The 13,347-nt window shown below is 37.6% G+C and overlaps 1 protein-coding gene across 1 annotated transcript in view; it reads right to left on the reverse strand.

Annotated features, from left to right (window-relative positions):
- Positions 1-9,284, reverse strand: part of Efhc2 (EF-hand domain containing 2) — a 171,789-nt gene extending 162,505 nt beyond the window's left edge. Inside the window, exon 1 of the mRNA XM_047536385.1 lies at positions 9,174-9,284. Within this exon, the coding sequence (XP_047392341.1) occupies positions 9,174-9,215 (42 nt within the window). The 5' untranslated portion in view covers positions 9,216-9,284. The remainder of the gene's footprint in view (positions 1-9,173) is intronic.
- Positions 9,285-13,347: the final 4,063 nt, after the last annotated feature.

Genomic DNA, 13,347 nt, shown 5'->3' on the forward strand with positions numbered 1-13,347 from the left:
ATAATATAACTATACATCAAAAGGGGATGAGTTGGATAATCTATTGTAAGTTCATACAATGGAATAGCCCCATAGCTGTGAAAAAGGAATAAGAAAAATAGCTCTCTCTACTTCTATGAAGTGATCTCTAAGATATGTTCTTTAAAAAAAATAAAAGGAAGATGCCAAGGAATGTGCAGAATATGCTACTATTTCTTTAATAAAGGGGAAGCATGTAAATATATTTAAGAATTTGCTGATTTAAAAACCAAAGGAGAAAAAATATAAAAAACAAAACACAAACAAACAAAAAAAAAAAAGGGAGAGAGAAGAAGGGAGAGGGGTAGCCCAAAGCTAAATAGATTTTTAAAGTTACTTATAGAGGGAAGGGAACAAAGTAGCAAGATGACAGGGACATGGATAAAAGCTAGACCTCTCTGAAAGTATCTTACTTTGTAAATTTGACTTTGAATCAAAAAATACTTCAATTAAGAAGCAAAAGCAAGACAGGCGTGGTGGTTCACACCTGTAATCCCACCAGCTCAGGAGGCTGGGGCAAGAAGATTGCAAGTTCAAAGCCAGCCTTAGCAACTTAGCAAGGCCCTAAGCAACTCGGCAAGATCCTGTCTTTAAAAAATTATTTAAAAAGGGCTGGGAATGTAGCTCAGAGGTTAAGGGCCCCTGGGTACATCCCTGGTACCAAAAAAAAAAAAAAAAAAAAAAAAAAAAGCATTAATGATATGAAAGAAGTTAACTGGGTTTCAAGTTGATAACTTAACTATACTCCCAGCAATCAGTTAAATGAAATTAAAACCCAGCAAATTGACAGTACATTCCTAGTGGGATACACCCTAAAAACAAAGAACTACAAAGAAATCTTATACTACTTTTAAAACTCAAATTGCTTATAATATCATTATTAGTCAGAAACTATTATATGCATATATTTTTTTATTTATGGTAAGATAGAGTAATAAATAATTATGCTCACATCCTTCTGAATCAACATTTTCAATGCAAGTAGAAGATAAATATAAAATCAAAGAAGTTAAATAAAAATCCTATAATCCTTAATTTGCATTGGAAATATGTTTGAACTCATGTTATATTTTATCTTTAAAAATATATACATATTTTCTAGCCTCTATTTAGGCAAATGAAAATTTAAACCACAGACTAGGAGAAAATATTTGCAGCCCACATATTCAACAATGGACTTCTACACAGATTTTTTTTTTTTTTTTTGAGATACAAGGAATTGAACTCAGGGTCTTGCACACACTATGCAAGCTCCCTACCATTGCATAATGTCCCCAGCCCCCCAGAATATATTTTCAAAACCTTTAAAACTCAATAGTAAGGAAATAACCCAATTAAAAACGTGTAGAAGACATGAACAGACATTTTACCAAAAGAGATATACAAATGGCAATGAAGTCCATAAAAAGCGGTGCAACATGATAACTATTAGAGAAATAAATATTAAAATCAAGATGAGATACACTACACATCCATTAAAATAGCTAAAATCTAAAATATTGATAATACCAACTGCTCACAAGGATTCAGAACCACAGGGACTCATTTACTGCTGGTAGAAATGGAAAATGGAAGATAGTTGGGGGATTTCTTATAAAGTTAAACATATATCTACCATATGGCCAGTTCTGACTCGATGTGAAAGTCAAGTATCCAACCATTCATAGGAAAACAATGACCATTTTGCTGCAGTTTTCAACTTCTTATATGTATAAGTAAAGCTTTCCTTGTTTAACAGGTATGGAGAGAAAGGCCAGAAATTTCGTTTCAATTGAAAATAAAATTAATGTGTGCTTATCTCAAGTCTGGTCCAGAATTGAGTATTTATGTGGCAAAATATAAGTACAAATTTCACATTGGAAAGGTAAATATTATTCTTTCAGTTTTTTGAAAACTAACTCTTAGGTATGTATGTCTATAAAGAAATCAAGATTATAATTTTGTAACTGCCTATATTTGAGCCTAATCATGTCAGTCATATAAAAAACACTTTAATTTTTAAGTCCTGTATAAAACTGTCTTAGATTATATTTTTATTCATATTGCTAAAATCTCAAATGATTTTAGTAGCTTTATTATTTAACATTGCCAACTTTTTTCTTTCTTTTTCTAGGATTGAACCCAGGGTTGCTCTACCACTGAGCTACAACCCCAACCCTTTTTTGATTTTTTATTTTGAGACAGGGTCTTGCTAAATTGCCCAGGCTGGCCTTGAACTTGCCATCCTTCTGTCTCAGCATTCGGGATAGCTGGGATTATGGGTGTGAGCCACCACCCCTGGGTGAGGTAGGATCTGAATCCCTATCTGTCAAAGCCCAGGTTCCTAACACAGCATACTTGTTTCCAGCCTACCACCAACATGTTCTTATGTTGTAAATAGCTTGACTAAAATGAATTTACAGCTTTATTTGAATTAATTCAAGTAAACCCACTTCTTGAAAAACTGAATCCCACTGTGGATTAAAACAGAAATAATAATCTTAGCTTATTTACCAGAAATGCATTATAATGATTTATGAGTTTTTTTTCAATGTATGAAAAGGAAAGAAATGTAAACTAAGCTTTACTACTTTTGTTTGTTTCTCAAATACTAGGTAAAAGTCACTTTTCATTTTAAATAGGAGAGAAAACTGCTCTTGCTCATACCATATGCCATTTATCATTCCTCACTAGTAATCCTAAACTATAAACTACAAAAGGACTTTTAGGTCTACATGAATAAGGTAAAAAGGAAAAACATCAAGTAGGAAATTTTAGGATAAGAAAAAACAACCTGCCATTTCTTCTAGGGTACTCACACTTGCTTTAGTTGATGCCTTTTGTGGGAAAGAGCAAGAGTTGTTAGTTGAAAAAGTCACAGTGAAGTCAACAGATGCACAGAAAATTCTCATTCTTTACTCAAAGACAATTAGTATTATTACAATATTGTTAATAATAGTAATTAGCACTAATAATGCTAATGTACCATGAGTTGCAGAAAATAAACTATATATTTATAATTTATATAATTATATGATTTATGTTTTATTTTGTATATATAATTATATGTATCATATAATTGCATGTGTATATATACAACATGTGTGTGTATATATATTTAAATATATATATTCATTGAAGTGTGTGGTGCTGGGGACGGAACCCAAGGACTCACAAATGCTAGGCAAGAGCTCTACCACTGAGCTACATCCCCCCCAGCCTTGTAGATATAATTTCTATGATGGAGTTCCCTGAAGCTTAAAAATCATTTCAAAGACTCCTTCACGATAAAAAAAAAAAATCGAGATTTAGAGTGATGACAATGACTTGGAGGTGAAGTGGCACATGCTGCCTGTAATCCTAGCCACTCGAGAGGCTGTGGCAGGAAGATCCCAAGTTCAAGAACAGTCTGGGCATTTTAGTGAGACCCTGTCTCAGAATTAAAAATAAAAAGGGTCTGGGGTTGTGGCTCAATGGTCGAGCTTTTGCCTCACATGCGTGGGGCACTGGGTTCCATCCTCAGCCCCACATTGTTGGGGGCTGTGCCAGCCAGAACGGCGCCTGATCACATCGGCAGTGAGGAGGTTAATTAGCATAAGCGCACTCAGGTGATTTATCACTGGCCATATTGTTAAGTCCACCCACACAACATGTGGACAGGCCCGCCTGCTTGGGCCTGCTCCTTTTTGACCCTTGCGTGGTGGGGCAGCTGGCTCCTCCCCTGATGGCAACTGCCGTGGCCCCGCCCTCCGCCTCCTGGAGGGAATATAGGTGGGCGGTAGGCGGGGGTGCGACAGAAAAAGGCGGAGAAGCCAAGGTGCAGAAAAGAAGAAGCGGCAAGCAGATAGAAGCAGCGAGTAGGGGCAGCGACAGAAGGCAGATCACAGAGCAGAGAATTGAGAACACACCTCTAGATACACCCTTAGTTCACAGGATGCAGGATGCACCTTTAAGAAGCAGCAGCAGAACTAGGAGGATAGGATTTCTGAAAGTGTAGTCTCTCTCTTAAGCAAAGTCTCTCTCCGATAAGCAAAGCCTCTCTCTCTCTCTCTCTTTCTCCTCTCAAAGCAAGTAAATCCTTGTTTCCTCTATCCTCTATACCCGCACAAATTGTTGCTGCAGGCAGTGGCAAATAGCCGCGGATTTGGCACCGCAAAGAGCCAGTGACACCACATTAAAAAAAAATAAAATAAAGGTATTGTGTCCATCTACAACTAAAAAGTAAATAAATAAATAGGGCTGGGGATGTGGCTCAGTGGTACAGTACCACTAAAAGTTTTAGAAATTTCAAAATTTTAAAAAGATGAAGAAAGGCTGGTTGGGCTCTGTCAAGGCTTCCTGAAGGGTAGAGGCTAGATCTGGCCTTGAAAGAAGTTGGAGACCTGAGGGGCATGATGGTACACGCCTTTAGGCCCAGTTACTCAGGAGGCTGAGAGGAGAACTGCAAGTTCCTGGTCATTATTTTGGTACCCCCAAATAATAAAATAAAATAAAAATAAAAAATAAACATGGCTGGGACTAGCTCAGTGGTAGTGTACCCCTGGGTTCAATTCCTAGTATAGCAAGGACAAAAGCATTTTTTTAAAAGTTGAAGATCTAAATTTATAACACTGAGGCAAGAACTGGTGGAGGTAACTCTAACAGGGTTTTTTTTTTTTCCTTCCAAACACTGAAAGCAACCATAAGACATAAGCTATGTCTTAGTGCAGCCCAGGTCACATACGCCCACGTGCGGAGGTGGCACATACACCCCCAGGAAGGAAACAATTTGTGAAACAATACTTACTCTTCCCAAGAACAATACACTCTAATTTGTGTTCTATTTACTCTATTTTTTTTCCTGTTTCTCCTTTAAAAAAAATGAAGGTCATGATTCATTAAATTCCTATTTTATGTTACTGTTGTGAATTTAAATAATGCTCTTTCTTCTTAAAGCAGCATTTGCTTCACTATAAACTAGATAATGAGGGCTAGGGGTGTTGCTCAGTGTGGAATATTTGCCTAGCATGCTGGAGGCCCTGAGTTCCTTCCTCAGTACCACAAAAAAAAAGTAAGTAAATAAATAAATAAGCAGAGGAAGAGTGAGCTGTTCCTTACTCATTAGAGGCATATCAGGACCAGCTACACAACCATCTGCCCAAAGTGCTGTAGAAAAGATTTTCAGGTTTGGCTAGAAAGATCCCTTTTAACTTTAATATCCTATCATTTTGACAACATGCCTGAGATTCTTAGTTGAATACAAATCCAACATGTAGACTGTTAGAAAAGGCAAAAGAAAGGAAGACTCTAGAGTATAACTGTGATCTTTCCCTGAGGCTTTTAATTAATTCATATCTAAATAATTTTAATGTCATAAGTGGTACAAATGCTGGCATTTTAGAAACCCCAATACTTCTTGTATTTCAAACATAGAAACAGGTTGCATATCACCTAGCTGCAGACAAAAATCAATCTATTGCTCATGACTGATGACTAGCAGCTAAGTAAGGGGAAAAACAAGTTCCTTTTTAATTTCTATGAAAAAGCCATCCCAGTTAGCTCATGTTATAATGTCAAGTAATTATGCTATCTATAGGAGGCCAAAGTTTTTCATTTCATAATTTCATTCAGCAAGCTTGGGGGTGAGGAGATTAAAAACTAGATATGGCTTTACTGATTTCTGACCATTCAATACCAGAGAGCATCCAATCTTATAACAAAGTACAAGTCTGTAAAATTATATTAATTTTTTGGCAACACCTGGCACATGTAGTACAATTTTTAAAATGCAGCCACCTGATTTGGGAACATACTTGGTAACACAAAAAATAAATAATGATTTGTTGAATGACAGCCCAAGATATCTAATAAGTGTACTGTTATTCTCTAGTTCACACACATCCCCATTATTCTCATGCACAAAGTAAGTACACAAATAATAAAATTAAGTAAATAAAAATATTGCTTTAAATACACTCATGAGTCTAGAAATAGATCTACACATAGATGAATGCTTGATTTATGGCAAAGTGGCTCTGATGAAGAAACAGTACCCTTTTCCAAAAATGGTCCTGGACCAACTGAATATCCATATGGGAAAAAATATAGACTGACCCCTTGACCCCTATCTCTTCACCTCCTCTTCACCTCTTCTCTCTCTCTCTCTCTCTCACACACACACACACACACAAATGTATTCTAGTTATAGACCTATATATGAAAGGTTTCTAGAAGATAACATGACAAATCTCTTCATGACCTTGGTGTAATTATTTCTCAAATAAGAAACAAAAAGAAGTAAAATAAAGGAAATAGCACCATCAGAAATATCATTATGGGGCTGGAGGTATAGCTTAGTGGTATGGTTCTTGCCTAGCATATATGAAACCCTGGATTTGATCCCCAGTACTGCAAATAAAATAAAATATGAACTGAAACTGTCCCCCCCAAAAAAGGAAAGGAAAAGAAAAAAGAAACCTACCATTAAGAGAGTGAAAAGACCCAATATATTATAAGATATTAAAAATATAGGCAGATTATCTTGAACTTGAACATCCAAATTGTGAGCTAAATAAACCTTTTCTCTTAAAAAATTATATGTACACATATATGTGGGTGTATATGTAAGCATATGTATGTGTGTGTATGCATATATATGCATTCATATATATATGGAGTGATCCTAAAGATCACAAAGAAACAAATTGGCAACCTAGTAGAAAATTAGTCAAGAGACAAGGAAGCACTACATGAAAGAGAACATCCATATGACCAATAAATATACAAAACATGCACAACTTCATTAGGAATTAGGGAAGGGCAGATTAAAACTACAAAGAACTACACTACCCCCACTAACCAAAATACCTAAAATTTAAAATACTAAAAGTATCACATTTTAGAAAGTAAAATAATAAATTATATAAATAAAATAAAATATTGATGGGAATTTAAATCAGTATACTCACTTTGACAGTGTACTAAATTTGAACATGCAAATACCTTATGATTTAGCAATTATAGAAAAAGATATGGACAAGAGTCACAGCAAAACTATTTGTAAGAACCTGGAATTGGACAGGGGGGAATGGGAAGAAGGAAGGGGGGATGGGAATGGGAAAGACAGTAGAATGAATTTGACATAACTCTCCTATGTACATTTATAATATACAACCAGTGTAACTACACATTATATACAACCACAATAACAATGGGAAGTTATACTCCATGTATGTATATGTCAAAATACATTCTACTGTCATGTATAACTAAAAATAACAAATTTTAAAAACTATTTGTAAGAACCTCAAGCAAACTAGTTATCTAATAAAATGCATGTATATATATATGCATATATATCATATATATATCATACACATATACAAGAAGTTATAGTCATTCAATGGAGTGCTATAGAGCCATGAAAATGTACAAATTACCTCTAAAGACAGCCAAAGATTTGTAGACAAATCTAACAAGACATTTCCATGGATAAAAAGTTCAAAACCAAGCAAAATCTAATTATCGTGACAGAAGTCAAGATAGTGGTTACATAAGGAAAGTAGGGAAAGAGTAAAAAACAGGCTCATTGGTAGAGTTGTCACATAAAATACAAAATGCTCAATTAAATTTGAATTTCAGATAAACAAGAAGTAATCCTTTAATATAAGCAGTTCCCACGCAATATTCATGTATTTTTATTGGCTAAATCTGGCACCCTAAGCAAGGTGAGGTACTTTTTGAGTACTGGTAATATTCTGTTGACATTCATTTTGTGATCATTCATTCTACATTTTTATGTATATGTGTTGTTCTTCACAATAATAAAATTTGAAAAACAAGTAAGAGTGTACTCAGTACAATGTTGCAGACTTTTAAGTATCTCATCCAACCACTGTGTTTCCCTCCCAGCCTTAATCAGCATGTGAGAGTTGTTATACTTTTGCAGGTGGTGGGCACCCATAATCAGCAGTGTTGCTAGGCCAAAAGCTGTAGGTTCTACTTTGATTTTTTATTAAAATTATGTTTACACGGCCTGCTTTTTTACTTCTGGAATCTTCACTCATGCCCTGCTTCTTGGGAGTTTTCCTTATTTGCATGGTTGGCTTATTCTTACCAAAGAGCAATGCTCTGTTTGGGAGGCCAGCCTTTAACCATAAGCCAAGAAATACACAATCCAGTGTTCAAGGTTGGACTAACCAACCTATGTGTGGGGATCAGAATCAGAATCCAGTGTCCTGAAGCTACAAATAAACCTGGAACTTCAGGGCCAGCAACTTAAATACAGACAGATACTGACACTGTTCAGAATTCATAGTCAAAACCTTCAATCTGCCAGCTGCTTTCTAAACTTATTAGAGGTTTACACAAATACCTGGAGTGCCTTCATCTAATTCCTTCCCATCAGTGTATTACTTATCTTTTGTAGACCCAACTGGCAAACCCAAGTAAAGAGTAGTAACTCCATGCAAACAAAAGCCTATAGCGTTTTCACGGTATTGTTTAAATAAGGTGCTATGTATTGCCAAGAGTTCAATGCTCAGGGTGTTTTGTGTTGTTTTGGTTTATACCTTCATCTTGCTTTCCAAGTTGGGTGTGTCTCTGTAAAGTTTGGTACTAAATTTTACAGGCTGGTAGAACTCTTTTACCTATTTGTAATCTACTCCCCCCCTTAATTGTGCCAGGTTTCTTCAATTTAATAAGAAACTATATTTATCTCTTTCACACAGGGTACTAAGAATAACAATTAGGTTCTTGGACTGTGAAGATAGGTTGAGAGAAAATCAGCTTCACCACTGAAACTGTAGCTGTGCTTCAGTTTTCTTAACTGTAGAATGGGTATAAAAATAGTACCTAATCCAAAAGACCGTTAGGAGCATCCAGTGTCATGTGACTTGATTAAAGCTGGCACATGTTAAATATTCAATGTTGTTTTTCATCATTACTATCACCGGCTACCTTTGGCGATTCTGCCACCTGGAAGAACCCTCCTATAAGGTATCTAAAGTAGGAAAAGTATCCAGATGCAGGAAGATAGGGGCCAAACCTCGAAAGTTTGGTCTCAGTTGCACCCAACCCAATGGAGAATCAGCGGCAGGAGGCCTCCCTTAGGGTCCGGGGAAATGCCGTTGCCCCAACCCTGCCTGAACCCCTGGCTTTGGCAGGGACCTCTGACCTGGGACGCCCTGGCTACTCACATCGCGTTTGAAGCTGTTGCCCGGCAGCAGCGGTAGGGCCATGACTCTCTACTTCCCAGTTTCTAGGGTCCGACGGGCAAGGGTCGGCAGGCAGCGGCCGCCGTGGCGGCGTTGTTTGACCCCCGCGTTACCTGGAAACGGGAGGAGGCGTCACGGAGGGAGGCGGGGTTAGGGTTGGCCAGGGGGCTCGGGGCGGGGGCGGGGCTCGGGGCGGGGCAAAGCGGAAACCTTCCCCGCGCACTCGGTCCCCCTCCCACCCCCACAAAGGGCAGAATGCAAGTCTCCGAAGTCTCATCTACGAAGACCAAGACAAACTCGCCTTTCCCCCGTCCCCGCCGCTTTCTGGCTTAACCTCTTCCACATAGAGCTCAAAGCCTTTCATGTACTTCAATTTCTCCCACTATTGACACTTTTTTTTTTTTTTTTTTGCCATTTGGCTATTAAATTTGGTGCAAATGCACAGAAAAGTACAGAAATTAATAAGCCACCCGTGAACCCACTGAGCTGTCACACAAGTTAATGCTTTCTTATGCTGCATTTACATCAGCTTTTATTTTGTAATTAAAACATTCGAGATGGATCTAAAACTACGCATACCCACACGAAAACACATTCCAGCAGTAACCACCGCCTTCAGTCCTTCCTCTGTGCATTTTTATACTTGAAATCAACATTTGTAAGGTCCAATCAGCGGAGACCAGGAGCGGGGTCAGGTGGCACAAAAGGCGACTTCTGTCACTCCATCATATACCTAAGATGCCTAGGCTAGGGGACCTCTTCAATTCCTCTACCCTAGTTGCTCCCTGAGTCCTACGGGTTGGACACGGTGCTCTCAGTAGTTCTCCTCTATTTCTGTTGAGCCCCCATCCCCATTATTTCTTGCTTAGTTCTCTTCTTTGAAGAAAACAAGATGTCGTTGATCTTGCCTCCAGAACCATCCTTTTTGTAATTCATAATGCAACCGTTACTCTTCTACTTCAAAAATCTAACTTTCCAGTCTCCTTCAGAAAGGCAAACTCCCTAGCTTGGTCGGAAGAGCCTTTTGTCAGGTGGATGCCTACCAACACGCTCCTTCCCTTCCTTTGTCCCCTCCTCGGATCCAGCTCTGAGAAACCTCTGGCCGTTTCCAAACCAGGCTCTTTTTCTTTTCTCCTGCATTCTGCAAATGACCCTATCTTCCTATATTCCACCCGAAGGGTAACCCCTTCTTGTCATTCACGACTTGTTTCAGTGTGAGAGAGAGACATGGAAGATTTTGCCATCTTGAGGAAACAAATACTCCTTCACCTTCTTCTGCCCCCTCTTCCATCTGTATTAGGTGTCCATTCTAATTGCGACTTTCACTGTATTATATTGCAATCTTGTGTTTACTTGATATTCCTCCAGACAGGAATTGTATGACCTTTTGTATTCATCAATAATACCATAATTGTTTTTCTGTGTTTATAAATTTTACACATTCACACTACAAGTTTCTACTACCTTGTTTGGGTTTTGGTGCTGGGGACTGAACTCCAAGCACTGCACTGCACTACTGAACTATACTCCCAGCCCCCGTTGCCTGCTTTTTTCACCTAGGATTTTGTTTTTGAGATTTTTTTACATATTGGCACATGTAGATAAGAGGTCATTCATTTTAAATGCATTGTATGCTTCTAACATAAATCATTTATCCATCTGCTGTCATCTATCAATGACAATTAGGTTGTTTCCAATTGTTCATTAGTTAACAAGGCTGCAGTGAACAACATGCTCCTTTGGAGCTTATCTAAAGGTGGAATTACATACAGGAGTGCAAGACTCCAACTTTACTAGATTTTGCACAACTTCAACTTTACTAGATTCAAGAACCAATTAAGAATTAGTTCTCTTTCCCCTCCTTTTAACAATGGGTATCATCAAGTTTTATAATTTTGCACAGACAGTTGAATAAATGTGAAGTGGTATACCATTGTCATTTAAATTTGTTTCTTCCTGGTTCCAAAAGCAGTTGATTTCCTTTACCCAAGTTAGTTACCTTCTTCTGTGACTCATCTTTTCAGATTGTTTGGTAATTTTTCTATTTAATCATCTGTAGTATTTATTTATTATTTCCTGGATACTAATCCTAGGTATAACAAGTATCTTCTCATTGTGGTTTGTCTTTTAATTTTAGATATAGTGGGGGGTTTGTTTGTTTTGTTTTCTTGTTTTTCTTTTTGTACCAGGGATTGAACCCAGGGGCACTTACCTATTGATCCACATGCCCAGCTCTTTTCTCTATTTTATTTAGAGACAGGATCTCCATGATTTGCTTAGGGCCTCACGAACTTGCTTAGGCTGTCTTTGAACTTGCAATCCTCCTACCTCAGCCTCCTGAGCAGCTGAGATTAGAAGCATGAGCTACCATGCTCTGAAAGTGGTCTTTAATGTACATAAAGTTGTCATTTTATCCTATTCAAATATATCATCCTTGCCAATATAGTTTGTGTTTTGTATGTGAATCCGAAATCTTTCATTACTTTCAAAGAACAAAGTTAGTCTCCTAAAAGTTTTTATGAGCATTTTTAAGTGTTCCTTTTCTGTTACTCTCTAAATTGGAGTATTTTGAAATAATAGAAAAGTTTATTTTTCTTTTTTCTTTTTTTCTTTTTTTTTATTGTAAACAAATGGGATACATGTTGTTTCTCTGTTTGTACATGGAGCCAAGGCATACCATTTGTGTAATCACAAATTTACACAGGGTAATGTTTGATTCATTCTGTTATTTTTTTCTCTTCCCCCCCCACCCCTCTTTTCCCTCTATACAGTCCTTCCTTCCTCCATTCTTGTCATCCTCCTTAACCCTAACCCTGAACCTAACCCTAACCCTAACGCTAACCCCTCCCACCCCCCATTATATGTCCTCATCTGCTTATCAGCAAGATCATTTGTCCTTTGGTTTTTTGAGATTGGCTTATCTCACTTAGCATGATATTCTCCAATTTCATCAATTTGCCTGCAAATGCCATAATTTTATCATTCTTTATGGCGGAGTAATGTTCCATTGTATATATATACCACAGTTTCTTTATCCATTCATCAATTGAAGGACATCTAGGTTGGTTCCACAATCTGGCTATGGTGAAACGAGCAGCAATGAACATTGATGTGGTTGTATCTCTGTAGTATGCTGATTTTAAGTCCTTTGGGTATAAGCCAAGGAGTGGGATAGCTGGGTCAAATGGTGGTTCCATTCCAAGCTTTCTGAGGAATCTCCATACTGCTTTCCAGAGTGGCTGTACTCATTTGCAACCCCACCAGCAATGTATGAGTGTACCTTTTTCCCCACATCCTCGCCAATACCTATTGTTGCTTGTGTTCTTGATAATCGCCATTCTAATTGGGGTGAGATGGAATCTTAGGGTAGTTTTGATTTGCATTTCTCTTATTACTAGAGATGTTGAACATTTTTTCATATATCTGTTGATTGCTTGTACATCTTCTGTGAAGTGTCTGTTCATGTCCTTAGCCCATTTCTTGATTGGATTATTTGTATTCTTGGTGTAGAATTTTTTGAGTTCTTTATATATTCTGGAAATTAGCGCTCTATCTGAAGTATAAGTGGCAAAGATTTTCTCCCACTCTGTAGGCTCTCTTTTCACATTACTGACAGTTTCCTTTGCTGAGAGAAAGCTTTTTAGTTTGAAACTATCCCAGTTATTGATTCTTGCTTTTATTTCTTGTGCTATGGGAGTTCTGTTAAGGAAGTCTGATCCTAAGCCGACATGTTGAAGATTTGGACCTACTTTTTCTTCTATAAGATGCAGGGTCTCTGGTCTGATTCCAAGGTCCTTGATCCATTTTGAGTTGAGTTTTGTGCAGGGTGAGAGATATGGGTTTAATTTCATTCTGTTGCATGTGGTTTTCCAGTTTTCCCAGCACCATTTGTTAAACAGGCTATCTTGGCCCCTTTGTCTAGTATGAGAAAATTGTATTTATTTGGGTTTGTATCCATGTCCTCTATTCTGTACCATTGATCTACCTGTCTATTTTGGTACCAATACCATGCTGTTTTTGTTACTATTGCTTTGTAATAGAGTTGAAGATCTGGTATTGCGATACCCCCTGCTTCGCTCTTTCTACTGAGGATTGCTTTAATAGAAAAGTTTTAAGACTAGTACAGGGGCTGGGGTTGTGGCTCAGTGGTCCAGTT

This window comes from Sciurus carolinensis, chromosome X (assembly GCF_902686445.1).
Source record: "Sciurus carolinensis chromosome X, mSciCar1.2, whole genome shotgun sequence".
NCBI lineage: Eukaryota > Metazoa > Chordata > Mammalia > Rodentia > Sciuridae > Sciurus > Sciurus carolinensis.